Source organism: Prunus avium, chromosome 4 (genome assembly GCF_965620075.1).
Source record: "Prunus avium chromosome 4, drPruAviu1.hap1.1, whole genome shotgun sequence".
Taxonomy (NCBI): Eukaryota; Viridiplantae; Streptophyta; class Magnoliopsida; order Rosales; family Rosaceae; genus Prunus; species Prunus avium.
Window position 1 is genome coordinate 37,486,992 of NC_142287.1, and position 21,641 is coordinate 37,508,632.

Consider the following 21,641-nt stretch of genomic DNA (forward strand, 5'->3'; position numbering starts at 1 on the left):
TCCTATTACAAGATATTTTTCACAAGGAATAGAAAGCTACATTTTACATTTACAACTTAAATCCAATGTTGCCATGGCTGTTGAGGTTATTCTGTAAACTTAAATCCACTGTTTCATGATCCATCTCACGCTATGCAAATGCAATCACTCTGCTCAAGAAACTGAGCATAAATTTAGACCAGACTTATATTTTTCACTGAAACAGAGCATGGAGGCATGTTTATTTGTCCTTGAGAAACTGGCCCAAGTGAGAACTCAAGAATTTATCATCGTTGTTGTTGACCTTAATTCATAAGACGCTTTTCATGCTAACTTGTGTTTATGGTAGCTCAAGCGATATATATAGCATTTAATTTTGCAAATCATTTCTCCTCTTCCCTAACAGGAAAAAACACCAAATTCTAAGGCACAAAAGCAAGTCTTATGAGCAAAATAAACATTAGACACATTAACTAGCATATACAAATCACAAAGCAAATCAAACAGAAGCATGATACTGAATCTTTATTAGCATACAATTAATGACAAGCCTCTTCAATATTCTTCTTATTGTCCATATTAATTGGGAATGAAGATTGAAGACACATTAAAATTGTACAAATCATGTACTGCTTCATGCTAGCTTTGTGATTCAGTTCGCCCTGCTCTTGCCACATATTGATCTCCTCTTCGAAAAGCCGAGAAAGGGAATGAAGAAAGGGCGGAAAATCTTGGTAACTTTCTGATACATAGGAAATTGCAGCAAGCCAAATAGAGGGACCGGAAAAAACGCAATACAGTAAAGCAGAGATTTGGTCCATTTCTTCTCGATACGAATCACAAGCAAAATGGTAGCAGCAAAGGCGAGCATGGTGGTTGCCATGGACAAGAAGAGCAAGGTGAACCCGATCATGAGCTTGCGGGGAAGACCGTGACAGAAAAACGGGTACTCAAGGGGCGAGGAGAGGATGGAGAGGAAAAAGGCTACGGAAGACAATGAGCAGGCGATGGCCACGACGTCCATGCAGGTGAAGAGCCAGAAGAGTGGAGAATCGTGGAAAACAGGAAGGCCATTTGGTTCGTTACCCCCAGGCATGGCGTAGGCGGCTGCAAAGACAACGGTGGCCACCAGCACCGCCACAGTTGAGCACGACTGTGCTGTGTCTTTTATCCATTCTTGTGCGGACTTCAGAAGCTCATTATGCTCATCATTGAACAGCTCCTCCGCTGTCTGATCCTTGTTGTTGTGGTGCATGATGTAATGAGGTGGTAATATGTTCTTCACACCCTGGACACAAGAACACACACATTTATCAAGTTGACCGACGGACTAGCAAGTTGTGAGTATGTGAAGAATGTTCTGCATTGGAAAGTTAAGAAATCTCACAACGGCCAATTGGTTAGCATTTTATCTACTGTCAGTCTGTCCTTCTCGTTCAGAGAAGAAATGTATAATTAAGTAAATGTGAATATAAAAGGGATCTCACCATCATCCAACGCAATTCTGCTTGCAATTGCATGGCTGGGCCAATTAATTTCTCAGAAATTGCTACAGAGTAGTAGCTCCTATCTGCAGCTTGGTGCAATATGGTGTTGCCATCACTGTCAATCATCTCATTCAACCTTGAGATGGTTATTGGCTTCCTTTTTAGAAGCTCAAGGATCTCTCTTTGACGGTGCTTAATGGCCAGATGCAAAATGTTCTGTTCACTATAGCTAACGTGCTCAGCTGCTTGAGGATGCTGCCTAAGTATCTCTGCAACAATAGGCACAATTCCAGTGATAGTTGCTATAAGCAATGGGTTATACTTATAAATGCTCTGCTTCTTAGAATTGGTTGGTTCTGCGGAATCCTTTCCTTTTTGATCTCCTCCATCATTATCACCCTTACAAAGATTTTCCACTGACCCCAGAGAAATCGTCTTGCCTTTTGCTTCTTTAGAATTCTGCCATGAATTGTCTTTCTCGACGAGCAAAGGGATGAGGTTTTTAAGAGCATGTTTAATTCTCTTATCCTTCCAGATCTTTTCGATTATGTCCATTTCTATCCATCATGGCCAAGCTTATACACGATTAGTTATTGTATAAGAGAATCAAATGAAAGAGAAATGAATTAAGCGCTATAATTAAGCAAGCATGCATGCATCATAAAGTATAGAAAAGCCAGAAAATAAGCAACCTTTAGCAAGGAAGTCCCACAGGGAAGTGTACACCTTCAGAATGCCTGCAATGTTATGCATGCAACTTCATCAGGATCCTAGCTATATTAAACTTGTATATAAATATTAGTTCAAAAAATCTGGTTAACAATTAAATAGATCACAAATGATTTTGATTACCTTCAGGCTTCTTCCAAGAGATGGCTTGGGGGGGTTGGTTGCTGCCCAAGCTGATCTCCACATCATCCTTATGATTTGTTGTGACCTCCAGATCTCGAGCAGGAAGGCCTGCAGCAGCATGTATAACAAGAATTAATATGCATGTCAATGTCATAAAACTTGAGCATCTGTTAACTGATATGCTGTAATTAAACTGCAAGGCTTAACCATCATACAATAATAAATGAGCATCTTCCATCTGCTTTGTTGAAATTGTGGTGTGAAGGCAGTTGGCATTTGGGCTAGCAATTGAAGGCTTGTCAATCCTTTACCTTCCCTCTTAGTTGCAAGAAATGGGTATTTCCTCTGCAACCAAAGAGCAGTCCCTGCATATTGGATGCCAAAAGAACAGTTGTATAAATTAATGTGCACTGCATACATTATACACACACACACACACACACACACACACACACACACACACACACACACACATATATATATATATATATATATATATATATATATAGAGAGAGAGAGAGAGAGAGAGAGAGAGAGAGAGAGAGAGAGAGAGAGACTAAATTGTTGGCCAATGACTGCGATATGAAGAATGGACATTCTATCATTTCGGTGGAAGTGCCTCCGAAGATTCTCCGGATTCTCCTCCAGTTTTTCAGCAAAAAACTGGACAAGGTCAGGGTGACCAAGAGCAGCAGCCCTGTACAATGGCGATTCTCCTAACTCGTTCCGAATATCTAGCAGAGGCAGTGTAGAATTCTCCTCGTTACTAGTAGGTTTGTTGAATTTGGTCACTAAGAAAGTTGCTGCCTCCAGATTGCCGGACATTGCCACCTCGTGAAGAACATTGTTGCCGAGTTTATTTGGAACCCTCACGGCCTTGCATCTTTCATCATTGCCTGGTGGCAGTAAATTAATCAAGAATTCAAGGACTTGTTTGCCCTGTGATTTGCTCCTGCAGCAGGAAGCTACAACGTGCAATGCAGTGTCTTCGTCCACTGTCATTGGACAATTCAGATTTTGCCGATTGTCCACGTAGTATCTCTTCATGCCTTCCCAGTCATTCTCCATGGCTAGATCATAAGGAAGTTTCAGTTCTTCAATTTTACTTGCACTCTCTCCCACTCCCTCTTCTTTAAGAACATCGTCCGTTATCCAGTACGCCATATCTGCGTGCTCTATCTCTAAGTCCTCCATCCCTACTTGATCCTGCTCTGTGTGGTGGTTTTCGCTTCATTTTATACCTAGGCTAGCTGCTCCTTCATGTACTCGAAATTCTTATGTGCTACTGTTAAAATTTGATATATAATACTTTGCTTGATAAATTAACTAAGTTGAAAAATATAAAGCATAAACGAATATTGAAGGTTACTAGCTGTGTACGGGATCCGTACAGTACAGGGATCTGACTTTTTTTGATACAATACTTTGCTTGATAAATTAGCCAAGTTGGAAAATATAAAGCATAAAACGAATATCTAAAGTTACTATTTGTATATGCTCTTTCCGAAAGTTTTATAAAAAAAATGAGAAAAAAAGAAAGTATCTGCCTTTGCTTAGTTAATCAGCTTAAGATTGTTGATTCTGCGTGCATCACATGATTTAAGTTAAGAAATGCTCTGTCGCCAAAGAATGTATAACTATACGTACAACCCAGTGATTGAAGTATTCATATAATTCACTATAGAAAATTGCATCCCCCTATCCTTGAACAAGTACATAACACACAATAAAAACTTACTGTGTGTATGAGTTTGATCAGGGAGTGAAGAGGGAGCTACCTTCCTTGATGAGCACGAACACGCTGCCGTTGTCTCCCTTGAAATCCGAAGCTCGGGATCAAGGTATGTGGTTAGCAACCATGACTCAGCTTTGCTGTTTGAGATGGAAAATCTTAAACGGGGGTTGTCTCCCTTGATTTGGTTTCTGCAGAAAGTAACCGGTCTTATATTTTTATTTTTATTTTTACAAGCCATATTAGCAGAGGAAGAATCAAACCTAAAATCTTATTTATGAAAACACTAATGGAAGCAAAGAAAAGGGAATGAATTGACCAAACCAGGACGCGCTTGGGGCTTCGAACTTCAAATGGGGCGTATATTTATTTGTCCCTGAGAACCTGGCCCAAGTGAGAACTCAAGTTTTCTCCAATTGAAAACATTCCATGCCAGAGTATGAAAATGGTATATATACGGAGGTGTTTCATCAAGTTTGTTCTGATTTATTCTTATGTAAATTCCATTAATTGATGAAACAGTGCCAATTATTTGAGCATACAAATGAAAGGAGGATTATGGGATGATACTGAAAAATTTGCCATTGTAGTTGTCCTTATGTAACTTCATTCATGAGCCGATTTTCATGGTAATATGTGTTTATGGTTGACTCAAGTGGTTAATAACATTTAACAGCGTTTAATCTTTTCCCAAGCAGGACAAAGCACCAAATTTAAAGACACAGAAGCAAGCCTTATATGCAAAATAAACATTAGACAGACACCTTAACCAGAGCAGATACAAACTTGTATATAATAAACCCAAATCACAATTGCAAATCAAACAAAAGCATGATACTGAATCTTTATTAGCATACAATTAATGACAAGGGCCTTCAATATTCTTCTTATTGTCCATATTAATTGCGAATGAAGATTGAAGACGCACTAAAATTGTACAAATCATCATATAGTACTGCTTCACTCTAGTTTTGTGATTCAGTTAGCCTTGCTCTTACCACATATCGATCTCCTCTTGGAAAAGCCGAGAAAGGGAACGAAGAAGGGACGGAAAATCTTGGTAATTTTATGATATATTTCTTTGAAAGACTGGTACATAGGAAATTGCAGCAAGCCAAATAGAGGGACTGGAAAAAAGGCAATAGAGTAAAGCAGAGACTTAGTCCATTTCTTCTCGATACGAATCACAAGCAAAATGGTAGCAGCAAAGGCGAGCATGGTGGTTGCCATTGACAAGAAGAGCAAGGTGAACCCGATCATGAGCTTGCGGGGAAGAACTTGACAGAAAAACGGATACTCAAGGGGAGAGGACAGGATAGAGAGGAAAAAGGCTACGGAAGACAATGAGCAGGCAATGGCCACGACGTCCATGCAGGTGAAGAGCCAGAAGAGAGGAGAATCATGGAAAACAGGAAGGCCATTTGGTTCGTTACCCCCAGGCATGGTGTAGGCGGCTGCAAAGACCACAGTGCACACCAACACCGCCACAGTTGAGCACGACTCAGCTGTGTCTTTTATCCATTCTTGTGCTGACTTCAGAAGCTCATTATGCTCATCATTGAACAGCTCCTCCGCTGTCTGATCCTTGTTGTTGTGGTGCATGATGTAATGAGGTGGTAATATGTTCTTCACACCCTGGACAAAAGAACACACACATTTATCAAGTTGACCAACGGACTAGCAATTTATGAGTATGGGAAGAATGTTCTGCATTGGAAAGTTAAGAAACCTCACAACGGCCAATTGGTTAGCATGAACATTTTGTTTTATCTATTGTCAGTCTGTCCTTCTCGTTCAGAGAAGAAATGTATAACTAAGTAAATGTGAATATAAAAGGGATCTCACCATCATCCAACGCAACTCTGCTTGCAATTGCATGGCTGGACCAATTAAATTCTGAGAAATTGCTACAGAGTAGTAGCTCCTATCTGCAGCTTGGTGCAATATGGTGTTGCCATCACTGTCAATCATCTCATTCAACCTTGAGATGGTTGTTGGCTTCCTTTTTAGAAGCTCAAGGATCTCTCTTTGACGGTGCTTAATGACCAGATGCAAAATGTTCTGTTCACTATCGCTAACGTGCTCAGCTGCCTGAGGATGCTGCCTAAGTATCTCTGCAACAATAGGCACAATTCCAGTGATAGTTGCTATAAGCAATGGGTTATACTTATAAATGCTCTGCTTCTTAGAATTGGTTGGTTCTGCGGAATCCTTTCCTTTTTGATCTCCTCCATCATTATCACCCTTACAAAGATTTTCCACTGACCCCAGAGAAATCGTCTTGCCTTTTGCTTCTTTAGAATTCTGCCACGAATTGTCTTTCTCGATGAGCAAAGGGATGAGTTTTTTAAGAGCATGTTTAATTCTCTTATCCTTCCAGATCTTTTCGATTATGTCCATTTCTATCCATCATGGCCAAGCTTATACAAGATTAGTTATTGTATAAGAGAATCAAATGAAAGAGAAATTAAATAAGCAAGCATGCATGCATCATAAAGTATATAAAAGCCAGAAACTAAGCAACCTTCAGCAAGGAAGTCCCACAGGGAAGTGTACACCTTCAGAATACCTGCAATGTTATGCATGCATCTTCATCAGGGTCCTATCTATATTAAACTTGTATGTATAATATATAAATATTAGTTCAAAAAATCTGGTTAAAAATTACTTAGATCACCAATGATTTTGATTACCTTCAGGCTTATTCCATGAGATGGCTTGGGGGGGTTGGTTGCTGCCCAAGCTGCTCTCCACATCATCCTTATGATTTGTTGTGACCTCCAGGTCTCGAGCAGGAAGGCCTGCAGCAGCATGTATAACAAGAATTAATATGTATGTCAATGTCATAAAACTTGAGCATCTGTTAACTGATGTGCTGTAATTAAACTGCAAGGCTTAACCATCATACAATAATATATGAGCATCTTCCAACTGCTTTGTTGAAATTGTGGTGTGAAGGCAGTTGGCATTTGGGCTAGCAATTGAAGGCTTGTCAATCCTTTACCTTCCCTCTTAGTTGCAAGAAATGGGTACTTACTCTGCAACCAAAGAGCAGTCCCTGCATATTGGATGCCAAAAGAACAGTTGTATAAATTAATGTGGACTGTATATATATATATATATATATATATATATATAGAGAGAGAGAGAGAGAGAGAGAGAGAGAGAGAGAGAGATACTAAATTTTTGGCCAATGACTGCAATATGAAGAATGGACATTCTATCATTTCGGTGGAAGTGCCTGCGAAGATTCTCCGGATTCTCCTCCAGTTTGTCAGCAAAAAACTGGACAAGGTCAGGGTGACCAAGAGCAGCAGCCCTGTACAATGGCGATTCTCCTAATTCGTTCCGAACATCTAGCAGAGGCAGTGTAGAATTCTCCTCGTTTCTAGTTTTTCCTGCGGGTTTGTTGAAGTTGCTCACTAAGAAAGTTGCTGCCTCCAGATTGCCGGACATTGCCACCTCGTGAAGAACGTTGTTGCCGAGTTTATTTGGAACCCTCACGGCCTTGCATCTTTCATCATGGCTAGGTGGCAGTAAATTAATCAAGAATTCAAGGACTTGTTTGCCCTGTGATTTGCTCCTGCAGCAGGAAGCTACAATGTGCAATGCAGTGTCTTCGTCCACTGTCATTGGACAATTCAGATTTTGCCGATTGTCCACATAGTATCTCTTCATGCCTTCCCAGTCATTCTCCATGGCTAGATCATAAGGAAGTTTCAGTTCTTCAATTTTACTTGCACTCTCTCCCACTCCCTCTTCTTTAAGAACATCTTCCGTTATCCAGTACGCCATATCTGCGTGCTCTAACTCTAAGTCCTCCATCCCTACTTTATCCTGCTCTGTGTGGTGGTTTTTGCTTCATTTTATACCTAGGCTAGCTGCTCCTTCATGTACATGAAATTCTTATGTGCTACTGTTAAAATTTGATATATAATACTTTGCTTGATAAATTAACTAAGTTGAAAATTGTAAAGCATAAACAAATATTGAAGGTTACTAGCTGTATACAGGATCCGAACAGTACAGGGATCTGCCTTTGCTTAGTTCATTTGTTTAAGATTGAAGACTTTGATATACAATACTTTGCTTAATAAATTAGCAAAGTTGGAAAATATAAAGCATAAAACGAATATCTAAAGTTACTATTTGTATATGCTCTTTCCGAGAGAGAGAGAGAGAGAGAGAGAGAGAGAGAGAGAGAGAAGAAAAAAGAAGGTTACTTAGCTGAAGTTTGTTGATTCTGCTTGCACCACATGATTCCTAAGGGCTAATGTCCTTGAATGAAATTAAGAAAGCCGCATTTAACTTGTGGGTTTACAACTTAAATGGGGTTGCCGTGCCCATGGCTGTTGATGTTGTTCCTTCTTACTATTGTTACATTATTCAAATCCCTTGTTTCATCCGTATCTGGCTGTGCAATCCCTCTGTTCAAGAAATGCGTAAATTTTGACCAAACTGAAACAGGGGAGCCATGTTTGTTTATCCTTGACAACTCAAGTTTAATGCACAACATTTTTCCTCAAGAAATGTTCTGTCACCAAAGAGTTTGTGAACTATACGTACAATCCAGTGATTAAATTATTCATATCATTCATTATAGAAAATTACATCCCCCTATCCTTGAACAAGTACATTGTGTGTGAGTTTGATCAGGGGGTCAAGAGGGAGCTGCCTTCCTTGATCAGCACGAACACGCTGCCGTTGTCTCCCCTTGAAATCCTAAGCTCGGGATCAAGGTACGTGGTTAGTAACCATGATTCAGCTTTGCTGTTTGAGATGGAAAACTTAAACGGGGGTTGGCTGGATATGGTCTTTGCAACAGATGAAGCAGTGTCTTGAACAGAGGTGAGCAAACTTTTGAAGACTGTGAGGTCAAGTTTTTGTCCTAGAAACTCAACATTTTCTGGTATCACTAGTGAGTCTGTCAGCTGGGGAGTCCCAATTACGCCTTCTTCAAACTTAATCTGAATCAACAAATTAACGGGGGAAACCAAAACAAAAAAAAACTCATTTAAAGTCAGCTTTCCAGAGTGACATAAACACTAGGACACACAATTGTTGTTATGAAATGAAAACGATCATTTTATATTCTCTAATTAATTAATCTGATTTGGTTTTGTGTAGAAAGTAACTCCAATCATATTTATGCAAACACTACTGGAAGCAAAGAAAAGGGAAATGAATTGACCAGACCTGGACGCGCTTTGGGCTTCGAACTTCAAATGTGGCGTTAGTGCTAATAGAAGTGGTAGCTAATGGCCCAGCAAACTGAACAGAATTTTGTACGGTGAAATTCTCAGAGTCAATCGTCTGCGAAACCTCCTCCACCTTCACCAATGGAGTTCCTCTGGACAACAATGGAAACAGACCTGCAAACGAAGTGTACCTGCAAAACAATTGTCTTCAACACTCAGTCTGCGAATTAAAAGTCAAATTAGGGTTTTAGGTGAAAGGGGATGGATGGATGGGACTAATTACGTACGCTAGAATCCATTTGCCATTGAGCAGAGGCAAGGCCTCGGTCGGAGCCGGGGTCGGGTTTTGGGCCTCCAACTGAGTAATAAGCTCCACAATCTCGGCCCGGGTCTCGCTGGTGGCGCTCAGTCCACGATCAGTTCCATAAAACAAGTCTACCAGAGCCTTCTTCAGCCTACTGGTCTCGGCTGGCTCGGGCTCAGCCGGCTTGTCATCCTCAGCCACAGCCACAGCCGACTCGGTCTCCTTCTCGGGACCCCGTTCGTCCTCGTCCACCACCCGGAGCCGTGTCGTAGGTCGGGTCCCGACGAACTCATGGTTGGAGAATTTCAATTGGTTGTTGAATTTGGCGGCGAGCCCGATAGAGTTTGGCGCGAACAAGAGGGAGGAGGGCTTGGAGGCAAGACGGTGGTGCGCTGGGTTTAGCGATAGCGTCTTGCAGGGGAATTGGTTTAGCTGCGAAGCGAAGGCCATTTTCGTCTTTTTCTTCTTTCTTGAATTACAGAGAGAGAGAGAGAGAGAGAGAGAGAGAGAGAGAGAGAGTAAAGAAAGTAGTTCTGGCTTTTCTGGGTTGAGCAAATTTAAGCAGCAGAGAAAGGGCTCGAATTAGGGAGGGAGTTGAAAGCCTTCTGATAGTTTTGGTACTGTTGCCTTGTCATGCCTGGCAAATGGTGTTGAAAAGGACACTTATGTCCCAAATTAGTTTGTTCTTGTGTGCTTTGGTGGTGAGGGTAAAATGGGACTCGCAGTCTCTAAATCATGTGGGAGAAGTCGACACGGATGCTGTCCACAACTATAAATTTTATGACACGTCGAGAGTGTGTACTGAAAAGACAAATCACATGAGGAGAAGATAGGGGAAGAGGCGGAGCCGGAGAGGAGGAGGACCCTTTCATATGATTTTGACAAAAGGCTATCTTGTTGGCTTCACGACTCTATTATCTTGTTTGGTCACTTTCTTCTACGACTACGTGCGAAATGAATCAGTGACTTGAGTTGGCTCAAATATTTTCATGCTTATTAATTGTTGTTCTTGTTTGTTATGATATGAGGTTTTTCTTACACACATTGATGTCATAGCGGTTCGAATATAATATCACTAGTCTACCAAGTCAACACTCTTTTCCATTAGATTATACCTCGTTGCTTATTATACCCTTCAATACATAAACTTGTATGAAACACGAGTAACATTGTTTTGTTATACTTAACCAATTACAGACTGTCATATTAAAAAACTGTCACGCATGACATACCTTTTTCATGTTAAGTGTTTCTGACCTCTTTTACATTGAGCCGTTGTGCGTGTTTTAGATTTGCAACTATTGCTCAACAGCTCAAGCTTTTAAATTAGAGTTTTTATCAAAAATAGCCCAAATTTATGTCAATTTTTATAAAAACTTTCAAATATAGCAGAAAAATCACATGAATAGACTTGAATACCCTTAATTCTAAAACTCACAAAAACCTTAAAAACAAAAGAAGCGTTCAGGGAATACTCATGATCTGTAGCGTATATTCCAAAAGTTCAATTTTTATTATTTATCAGTATTACTACGTTTTCTATTTCTTTTTTTAATTTATAATTATTATAAAAATGCGAGATAGATTGATAACAAAACAAAATTGCACCAAATCATCATTGAAAATGTGCTGCTGAGTTTTCTGGTCTAGGAACAAAAAAAAAAAAAAAAGGCAAGACTTAACTAACTACTGTCTGTTACAATAGCAATCTGCAAACCATCATCCCTTAAAAAGCCCATCTATTTTCAACAAGATGAAGGACTGCTTGAATCACACCCCTGGCATCCCCTTCTATCGCACCATTAAATCTTTATATCTTGGATCGGTGCATGTATAAAACCAAAGATATTTGGTTTACTTGAATATTTGTTTACAATATCCAAAGATATTCACTATAACTTTACATCTTCCATGGTTTCTCTAAGTTAGAGGTATGTGTGCAGAACGAAAAAATCAACAAAATGATCTAAATAAAATTATAAATTAAATATTCTCAAAGTTTTATCTAATAGGCTTTTGCCTTTTAGGTTTACGTGGGTGGGTTTTGTTTTGAAGGCATTTAAGTCTATCAAGTGAGTTTTTGGCTACTTTTGGTTATATTTTGGCAATTTTTGATAAAATCTCTTTAAATTACTCGTTAGTTGCAGTTTTTGTTTAAATTGAAATTTGGTTTGGGTTGGGCCTTGCAAGTGGGGTTTGGGGCTTGGGAAAAAGGCTGAAGAAGGAGGCTTCAAGCTTGGGTGGGCTATAATTTTGAAGGAAATATGTAAAAGAAATTTGCACGTCCAGGTTTGAGTTAGAGCATCAAATACCAAACATCAAATTTAAATTTGATAGCTGATGTGGCAATTTGACATCTTACACAGCTTTACACTCCATCCGATATGTCAAATTAAATTATTATTTTAATACATTTTAGTGTTGATTTAATTTTAATTAAAAAGAGAATAATAAAATAATAAAATATTCATTTGACATCTTGCTTTTGGGATGTCAAAAATAACATCTCAACCTTCGGCCTTCATTCTACATCAACTTTGACACATCAGTTGGAGTGATGTGAAATGTTATTTCTAGCCGTTAAATATCTATATGGCACTGTTGATACATCGGTTGGAAATGCTCTTAGGGTTGTGTTTAATATCAAAAGACCTCGTCATTGCTTGAACTCCATGTATGTATGACGCATCATGCATGTACCAATGGTACCAATGGTAACAATGCCAACTATAAAAAAAAAAATTGTGTAGAATTGTTTACGCGATATTGAGGACTTTGCCAATCATTGATGACTTATAATGAACATGAATATTACAATTATATTTATATGCTTGCCTGCCGCTGCCAGCCGAATATTGACCATAAACCCATTAGAATTAAGAAGGCTATAAAATGGGTATTAAATTAGATGATAACCCACGAGAGGGGACCACTCGTGCTAACCAAACCAACGGAGTTGCGTGAGTCAGGCCCACTAGGTTGCGAAATCACGTTATTAAATTATTAATCACAATATATAATTACGTTAGGCTTTAGGCTTTTCAATGATTTTGTTCCTTTTTAAGCAGTTGATTGATTGATCCAGCATCACCATTCGCTAATCAGCTATGCTTTGTTTGCTAAGTTGCTCGCTCTCACTCACTCACTCACTCACTCACAATGGCATATATTCCTCTCTCTCTTTTTTGCGCAATCAATGCCATGCCCTTTCATTTGTAGAGGGACAAACTTTTTTTAGTTACATCATGGCGCATACCCGATAATCATTGAACTCACACCAACCTCGCATAAAGTCACCTTCCATTTTTATAAGGACCATACAAATAAATGAGTTCGGGGTTGACCTCAATTTGCCCTTGTGATTATATATCTGAGCATCAAGAACCTTATCATAACTTATATCTCAAATGTAGCACTTTACTTTTGCATTCCTTTTTTCTTTCTTTTGTCATGAAATGAGGCTCCGTATATAAACAAAATATAAATAGGGCAACTTCATTCCGTTTCAACATCAACATCGTGCTAGAAAAATGTTGATGATGATCGAGAGCTAGTAGTGCCCAAAATAATCGTGCTCTTTACTTTTGTACTCAATGTTAGAAATTCAGCTCCCCATTTTCCTATCTTTAATATGCACTTTGAGGTTGTGAAAATTGTGATTGAATTTGTTTTCTTTTTTTAGCGGGATGCATTAGCCGAATATAGGAATGATATAAGGACCATAAATAGAGGATATGCATTAGGCAAAAGAAAAGTAACGGAAGAATAAATCCAATGGGCAAGGATTTTCTCTCTTTTTAAAAAAAACACACTATGGATTTTCATACCAATTGACCATTGGCATTGAACTTATAGTCTCTTACCTGTATTTTAATATTTAATTTTGGAGTATTCGATTGTTTGAAATTGCTATTGCTTGTACGCAAGATTAACGATCTATATAAGAGCACATCCATGAAAATAAAATATAATTGTCGTATATTAAATAAACAAACAAAACTCAAGACTTGGAGGGTAGTGCCACTTGGCAGAGCATCGATTGATGCGCCGGCTTCCAGGGCTTTTGACTTTATTCTGGCCGGCGACCAGCCAGCCAGCGTACAAAGAACATCAGCCCAAGCCACCTGAAAATCAAATACAAACTAACCAAAATAAAATTAGATTTTTATAATTGAATTCCCAACAATACACCCAACACAAAAAAGAAAAAACTAGTTCTTGAGTTGCTCCAAGCCCAAGAGAGAACACAGAAACCCTGTAAAGTACTTCCTTTTGTTTGCTTTGCTTTCTTTCTTCTTCTATTTTGTCTCTTTTCCCTTTTTTCAACTCCAAAATCCCTCTTTTTCAACGAAAGAGTTGGGCATCAGCTAACAATTCACAAACCCAGAGCGTCCTCCAAAACCCAATCATCCGATCTTGCTTTTTTGTTAATGATATTGGCCCAGATTCTTGCTTATGACGTTTGGTCACTGTCGGCTTCTCCTAATTGATCAGCGAGATTGGTGGTGGGCTAAGTACTTGTCTCATTCTTGAAGATACTCACGGGTTTTCCATGGACAGAGCCCTCTCTTTAATCCAGACCTGTACGTCTTTTTCATCTCCTCCTTACAACAATTCTCTTTCTCTGCTCTATCTCTGTGTTTCTCTGTGTTTCTTCTTTTCGGTTTGGTGGGTGGGTGTTGAAGAATGAGTCAACTCAGTGTGATATTGCAGGAAACGGTGCGTCGAGAGAGGGAAGCAAGAACTGTTCTTGAAATTCTGAGGGAACAAATGGACGATACGGATGGAGCGAGCGGCGGGAGGAGGACCTTCAAGCAACGGCTCAGATTGAATGGGTTTGGCTGCTGTGGGGCCGCCTGGGTTTTTGGACGAACGGCGGCGATAAGCGTAAGAGATGGCGATGAGGACGACCAAGAACCACAAAACCATCATCAGCAACATCATCTACCACTACCACCACAACAACGAGTTGTAAGTGTGGTGGGCCAGGCTCAAACGGTCAACAATTGGGATCCGGATTGCGTGGGTCCGATTTCGACTGGGTCGGGCATGAACTTGGCTGCAGCCTTAGCAGCCGAGCGTCAGTTTCGGGCACCGCAAGAATCGGACGGAGGAGGGTCGGTGGTGGGGCCCGCGGGTGACGGAAGTGCGGGAGTAACGGTACCTGGCACGCCGACGAGAGTGTCGTTGATGAGATTGCTGGAGGAAACGGAAGTGGACGGCTGTGATGCGTTTGGTGGTGCGACGACAGAGAGCGACAAAGCAGAGGGAGGGGTGGGCAATGATACGGTGTGCTGCGTGTGCATGGGTAGGAAGAAAGGTGCAGCTTTCATCCCATGTGGGCACACCTTTTGCAGAGTGTGTTCGAGGGAGGTGTGGTTGAATCGAGGGTCTTGTCCCCTCTGCAACCGTTCGATCCTCGAGATCCTCGATATATTCTAAGATGGTTTGATGATCAACAATACTACATTGATGCGATTGGGAGATGCCTCGAGATTCGTGTGATTGTTCAAAGTCTTGATGGCGGAGTTTTCAATCGCAGAAATATATTCATTCAATTGAATTGTTCAAATGTAATTGTTTTTACTCTATTTTCTTCTTCTTTTTGCAACCTGCAAAGGTACAATGAGGCTGCAACGATTTTGTGACTGTTTTTTTCAAAGTAATGTTTGGTTTCTTAGCAAATGTTGTTAGAATATCCATGCAGCAAAATGCCAAGAATTTGGTGATTGGGTTGGGCCTCATAGTATTAGTACGTATCAAATCATTAATACTAAGTAGTGTGCCAATGCCGAAGTGCTTTTGAGGTTGGGTTGGATCAAACCTACCATCAACTTCGTTTGGTGGGCTTTTAACAAATATATGGGCTGATGACAATCAGCCATAAGCACAGCACTCTTCAGCATTGATAGCAGGCTGTGTTACTTATTGATGAAGTTGGTGACCCAAAATGAAAACGAAGTTGGGCCTAGCCCTGAACTAGCAAACCTAAGATTCTTTTTCGTTTTTTGAAACAAGCGATACCGGAGTGATGGGGGATTCGAATACACACTACTAAAAAAAACCCCTTGTTCGTCGCGCAAAGTCACTTTGCGCGACAAATATTAACCATCGTCGCTCAAAGTCTTACGCGACTCAATTTTGCGCAACGAAAAAAAAATCGTCGCAAAAAGTCACTTTGCGCGACAAAACTTTGCGCGACGACAACACATCATCGCGAAAAGTAACTTTGCGCGACGAATACTAGAATTCGGTGCACACAATTTTGCGCGACGAATAAAGATTCGTCTCGCAAAGTATTTACAAAAATAAATAAATAAAAAATTATTTTTAAAAATATTTGGATGCCTTTGCGTGACGAAATAATAATCTTCGTATCGCAAAGTCTTTACTAAAATTAAAATTAAAAATTAAAAAAAATTTGGATGACTTTGCGCGACGAAATAATAATCTTCGTCTCGCAAAGTCTATACAAAAATAAATAAAATAAAAAAATTATTTTGTTAGAAAAATATACTATTGTAGTTCGGATTGGGTTTTTGTAGAAAATATATATTTTAAATTGACGATCAAATTGGTTCATTGTATTCATATAGGGTCAAGGAATGTAGCTGTAAAAAATCATCAAAATCGAAATTGAAATAACCGTTAAATCGTGATTTTTCGTTTATAACCGTCGAAAAGTTTTGTCTTATTACTTGATCTCTGAATGTTTATTTTTTCCTATTTTTGGCGTATATGATCTCGAAGTATAAACAAACAAGTTTGACGGTTGGATCGTTGAAACTAGTTTCGTATAATGCGTATGCCATCAAAACAATATATTCACTAACAATTAAGAGTTTATAAACTTTCATTAAATACAATATAACATTTTGTAGTATCCACTAGTGTAAATATTTTCAATTGAAGATCAAATTGAGTCATTGTATTCATATAGGGTCAAGGAGTGTAGCTATAAAAAATCATCAAAATCGGAGTTAAAATAACCGTTTAATCGTGATTTTTGTTTATAACCATCGAAAAGTTTTGTCTTATTACTTGATCTCTGAATGTTTATTTTTTCCGATTTTTGGGGTATATGATCTCGAAGTATAAACAAACAAGTTTGACGGTTGGATCATTGAAACTGGTTTCATAGAATACATATGCCATTAAAACAATATATTCACTAACAATTAAGAGTTTATTTATACTTTTGTTAAATATAACATAAGATTTTGTGGTATCCACTAGTGTAAATATTTTAAATTGACGATCGAAGTGGTTCATTATATTCATATAGGGTCAAGGAGTGTAGCTGTAAAAAATCATCAAAATCAGAGTTGAAATAACCGTTAAATCGTGATTTTTCGTTTATAACCGTCGAAAAGTTTTGTCCTATTACTTAATCTCTGAATGTTTATTTTTTCCGCTTTTTGGCGTATATGATCTCGAAGTGTAAACAAACAAATTTGACGGTTGGATCATTTAAACTAGTTTTGTAAAATGCGTATGCCATGAAAACAATATATTCACTAACAAATAAGAGTTTATTTATACTTTTATTAAATATAACATAAGATTTTGTGGTATCTACTAGTGTAAATATTTTAAATTGACGATCGAATGCAGTCATTGTATTCATATAGGGTCAAGGAGTGTAGCTGTAAAAAATCATCAAAATCAGGGTTGAAATAACCGTTAAATCATGATTTTTCGTTTATAACCGTCGAAATGTTTTGTCCAATAAATTGATCTCTTAATGTTTATTTTTTCTGAATTTTGGTGTATATGATCTCGAAGTATAAACAAACAAGTTTGATGGTTGGATAGTTGAGTAGCTTTAAATTTATTTATTTTGTACGTATAACACTTAAGAAATTGAATAGTATATGTATTTATTAGTAGCTTTAAATATTTTTTAACACTTTGCGTGACCAATTTCGTATTTCGTCGCGCAAAGTATACTCTCAAAATTTGGGCATGTGCCAAAAATGGGAATTTTAAAAATAAAAAAATCGACTTTGCGCGACCAATATATAATTATTCGTCGTGCAAAGTATATATTCTAAAAATTTTGGCGTGTGCCAAAAATGGGAATTTTTTTTAAAAAAAAAAATATCGACTTTGCGCGACCAATATATAATATTTCGTCGCGCAAAGTATATATTCTAAAAATTTTGGCGGTTACCAAAAATGGGAATTTTTTTATAAAAAAACATTTTCGACTTTGCGCGACCAATATATAATATTTCGTCACGCAAAGTATATATTCTAAAAATTTTGGCGGTTACCAAAAATGGGAATTTTGAAAATAAAATTTCGACTTTGCGCGACCAATTTATAATTATTCGTCGTGCAAAGTATATACTCTAAAAATTTGGCGGGCACCAAAAATGGGTTTTTTTAAACAAAAAATTTCGACTTTGCGCGACCAATATATAAATATTCGTCGCGCAAAGTATACTCTAAAAATTCGGCGGGCACCAAAAATGGGATGCGGGAATATTTTGGTCGCGCAAGAGTTTGGGCGACCAGAAATTCGTCGCGCAAAACTAAAAAAATTTGGCGGGCACCGAAAATGGGAATTTTTTTTTTAATTTTTTTTAAACACTTTGCGCGACCAATATATTGATTCGTCGCGCAAAGTGATATGTTCTTTAAAAGCAAAATAACTCCTCCACCATTTTCTCAATGTCTTCTAAATCCTACCATTTCTCTCTTTCCCACTCCCCAAATCCTACCATTTCTCTCACACTCACTCCTCTCACTTAATCTCTCATCTCTCTCTTCACTATCTCTCTCTCTCTCTCTCACTCACTCTCTCATCTCTCTTTTCATCATCTCTCACTCTCACTCACTCTCTCATCTCTCTCTCACTATCTTCTCTAATTCTCTCACACTCACTCCTCTCACTTAATCTCTCATCTCTCTCTCTCTCTCACTCACTCTCTCATCTCTCTCTCACTATCTTCTCTAATTCTCTCACACTCATTTCTCTGTAAATTTTAAATTTTATTAATATGTGTTTTTGGAGTTAGTTTTGAGTTTATGCCAATTATTTGTCATTATTTTATGTTATTGTTTTGTTATTTGACAATATTTGTTTTTTGTTTTTTTTTGTAAGGAATTGTTGAGGCTTTGATGGCTAAAGTTGAGGATTTGATATAAGAGGCTTGTAGATTTTATTATTGTACTTTGTTAATTTAAGTGTACATTTTGAATATTATGTATATTGGATAATTTGATCACTATTTTTCTTATGTAATTTTATTTTGAATATGTCAATTTAAATTAAAGTAATTAAGAAAAATAAAATCATACAATTAAATTAAATTTAAAAAAATTAATATAATGAAATTGATATAAGAGAAATAATAATAAAAAAATGTCAAAAACCTTGCGCGACAAAATATTTTGTCGCGCAAACTATTAAATTAGTTTATTTTAGTTTAAAATTTTCAAAAAAGAAAAATTTTCAAAAAATGAATATTTCGTCGCGCAAACCTTTGAGCGACGTTAACATTCGTCGCGCAAAGTACACTTGCGTGACATTAACTTTCGTTGCGCAAAGGAGATATTATTCGTCGCGCAAAGTAGATAATATTCGTCGCGTAAAGTAATTAATATTCGTCGCGCAAAGTTTTCAGGATTCGTCGCGCTAAGTAATTAATATTCGTCGCGCAAAGTCGTCATGATTCGTCGCTCAAGTTGTTATCCTTCGTCGCACAAAGTGGCTTTGTGCGACGAAGAATTTTCACCGTCGCGCAAACCCTTTCTCCACGAGTTTTGCGCGACAAAACTTGCGCGACCAAAATTTCGTCGCGTGAAACTTTGCGCGACGAAATTTTCCTTTGCGCGACCAAAAATCATTCGTCGCGCAAAGTGTTTTTTGTAGTAGTGACAAGACCTTCAGTGCACGGGTATCTGCTCTTCATCATTTCATTTGAGATACAATACTCTTGTAGATTCTTTTAATTTTTTTTTATTTTCTTTTACGTACTCATCATCAAAGTAAGATGCCTTTTTATATCGTCATTTTTAATTTGTTCGTGCATTAATTCCTTGTTTACTCTGCTTGCTTTTGTGTTAGTTGGAGAGATGAGAGAACTTTCATGTGTAGTGATAAAAAAAGTGGGAGAATCGTGTAAAAGCATAAGCATTAGGAAATCAAAAACAACTTAATTATGATCAATGAGGGTGTGCAATATTTATATATATATATATATATAGAGAGAGAGAGAGAGAGAGAGAGAGAGAGAGGAATAGGATTGATGAAAGTGAGAGCATCATATTCATTTCATGCATAAGTAAGTATTGATCTGATTTGAAGTGCAGGATACGAATCTCTTCGACGTGATGAGGTGATGAGAGTTGGTGATCGTTTGAAATGCATGAACATGTTTTATTTTTACGTGCAGTGCGTCCACTCCACATGTATTTTTTATAAAAGTGCAGAATATGTGTTTCAAGGAAGAGTTTCTTTCAGGTCCAATCCAAGACTCAATTCCATTAACATTTGCATCAAAATTCCTTCCACTTTTGAGTAAAAGCTTCTTCTTCAATTGGTTCCAATTATGTGGTATATTTTTCCTTCTTCAATTTAGCAGTGTGACAAAAAACGTACTGCCCCCTTTCACTTCATTGATGTTGATCAACTCAAAGATCTCTGCGAACTTTTTCCATGATGGAGACGCTTTGGCATCTATACGTGCTAAAATGCATAGGGTTTTTGACTCAAATAGTCATGAACTTATTCACGATTAACTAAATTATTGATTCCAATGGTCCCTTGCTTGCCTTTTCATTTTATTATAATATAAATAATATTGACTATTTAGTATTTACCTTCTAGTGTTGCCCATATATATAGAGTTAAAGATTGCCTGCTTGTTGCATATTATCATTATATATATATCCATGGATGGACGCTCCTGTTTCCCACTACGTACACTAAAGATTCTTCAATCCAGTGGCAGACGCACAAGACTCACAAAACAGGTCACATGTTACAAGAAGGGGAAGTTGTAGATGATGTAGAGGCTATTAAATATATCAAAAGCAAATTCACAAGCTTTGATATCATGAAATCTAGTCGCCCATACACATGCATGCTGGATCTGGATGGACCCCCTCTATGACTTATCCAATTCTCAACTCAACTCAATCACATGACCGAAAGAAGGAGCTATATAGCTACTACCAAACTGCTCAACTGCACGATCAAGGAAGAAAAACATCCCACTGAGGGTCCACTTTAGATCATTTCATTCATATTTATATGATTGATCTCGATATATAGAATAGAAAACTCACATCAAAGATCCAAGACTAACAATCATAGACCGTTGATTGACATTTGATTCAACACGTGGGGTCCATATAAACAAATATACACAGGATCCAAAATAATAACATGATGCTTGACCTGAGAGATAATTTGTTGAGTGCAGTGCAGGGCTAGGCTAAGGCTATAGAGGGGGAGGGGGAGGAAGGGTTAATTCCATTTCATTCGCCATTTAGGCAGCTTTTCTCTCCTTTCATTTCATATGGAAAGAATAAATCTACTTTTAGTGGCCTTGTCTCGATCAGGATTAGTGGTTAAAATAGTTTACTAGTCTGGCTAATCAACACTAAGTACAAATTATATTCGAATCTACACAACCCAATTACGTAATTAATTAAAGAGTTGATGGGAGATCATGGTACGTAATCTTGTTCAATCTTAGGTTTAGAACAACCAGCCACTGCCAGGGATATGATGTTCGCATAATAAATGTCAATTCTTGTTTTTTTAAGCAACTTGCTGAGTGCAAAATACCAAAATCATTTTCCATCTGAAAGGTGAGGAATCCTATTCGTCTAATCGATCCGATCCAATTATTCTAATCAAGTAATTATTCTCAAAACTATAGTGCTTCTTCTTGGCAATGTCCTCTCTTATGAGTTATATTCTCTTCTCTTTTGACCTTAAAGTACTACACTACTGTAAGAGATTTCACTTTCAAATTCATGAAATCTAAGCTATTGGGCCATTACCTCTCTCTCTCTCTCTCTCTCTCTCTGGCAGCAGCAATGGCTGTTGGCTCAGAAAAAATGATGGAAAA

General features: G+C 38.0%; 4 protein-coding genes across 6 annotated transcripts; 1 reads left to right on the forward strand and 3 right to left on the reverse strand.

The window, feature by feature from the left end:
• Positions 1-443: 443 nt before the first annotated feature.
• On the reverse strand, positions 444-4,470 carry LOC110764556 (uncharacterized). Its single transcript, XM_021967548.2, has 6 exons — positions 2,876-4,470; positions 2,534-2,683; positions 2,319-2,426; positions 2,159-2,203; positions 1,467-2,023; positions 444-1,267 (listed from the first exon to the last, which is right to left on the reverse strand). Exons 1-6 carry the CDS (start codon positions 3,510-3,512, stop codon positions 632-634), a joined length of 2,133 nt encoding a protein of 710 aa, XP_021823240.2. The 5' UTR covers positions 3,513-4,470; the 3' UTR covers positions 444-631.
• A 351-nt stretch (positions 4,471-4,821) lies between these two features.
• LOC110764555 (uncharacterized) lies at positions 4,822-8,479 on the reverse strand. The gene is made up of 6 exons (XM_088251817.1): positions 7,230-8,479; positions 6,959-7,108; positions 6,744-6,851; positions 6,575-6,619; positions 5,896-6,452; positions 4,822-5,685 (listed from the first exon to the last, which is right to left on the reverse strand). Exons 1-6 carry the CDS (start codon positions 7,873-7,875, stop codon positions 5,029-5,031), a joined length of 2,163 nt encoding a protein of 720 aa, XP_088107943.1. The 5' UTR covers positions 7,876-8,479; the 3' UTR covers positions 4,822-5,028.
• Positions 8,480-8,623: 144 nt separating this feature from the next.
• On the reverse strand, positions 8,624-10,177 carry LOC110764557 (plastid-lipid-associated protein, chloroplastic). Its single transcript, XM_021967549.2, has 3 exons — positions 9,536-10,177; positions 9,247-9,439; positions 8,624-9,017 (listed from the first exon to the last, which is right to left on the reverse strand). The coding sequence occupies exons 1-3, from the start codon at positions 10,000-10,002 to the stop codon at positions 8,703-8,705; spliced, it is 975 nt and encodes a 324-aa protein (XP_021823241.1). The 5' UTR covers positions 10,003-10,177; the 3' UTR covers positions 8,624-8,702.
• Positions 10,178-13,569: 3,392 nt separating this feature from the next.
• Positions 13,570-15,296, forward strand: LOC110764558 (uncharacterized). Of its 3 annotated transcripts, none has more exons than XM_021967552.2 (2): positions 13,570-14,135; positions 14,253-15,296. In XM_021967552.2, the coding sequence occupies exon 2, from the start codon at positions 14,323-14,325 to the stop codon at positions 14,992-14,994; it is 672 nt and encodes a 223-aa protein (XP_021823244.1). In that variant the 5' UTR covers positions 13,570-14,135; positions 14,253-14,322; the 3' UTR covers positions 14,995-15,296. The 3 variants fall into 3 exon arrangements, with proteins under 3 accessions (XP_021823244.1, XP_021823242.1, XP_021823243.1); XM_021967551.2 differs by having other exon boundaries at positions 13,571-14,135; positions 14,266-15,296; XM_021967550.2 differs by having other exon boundaries at positions 13,570-15,296.
• Positions 15,297-21,641: the final 6,345 nt, after the last annotated feature.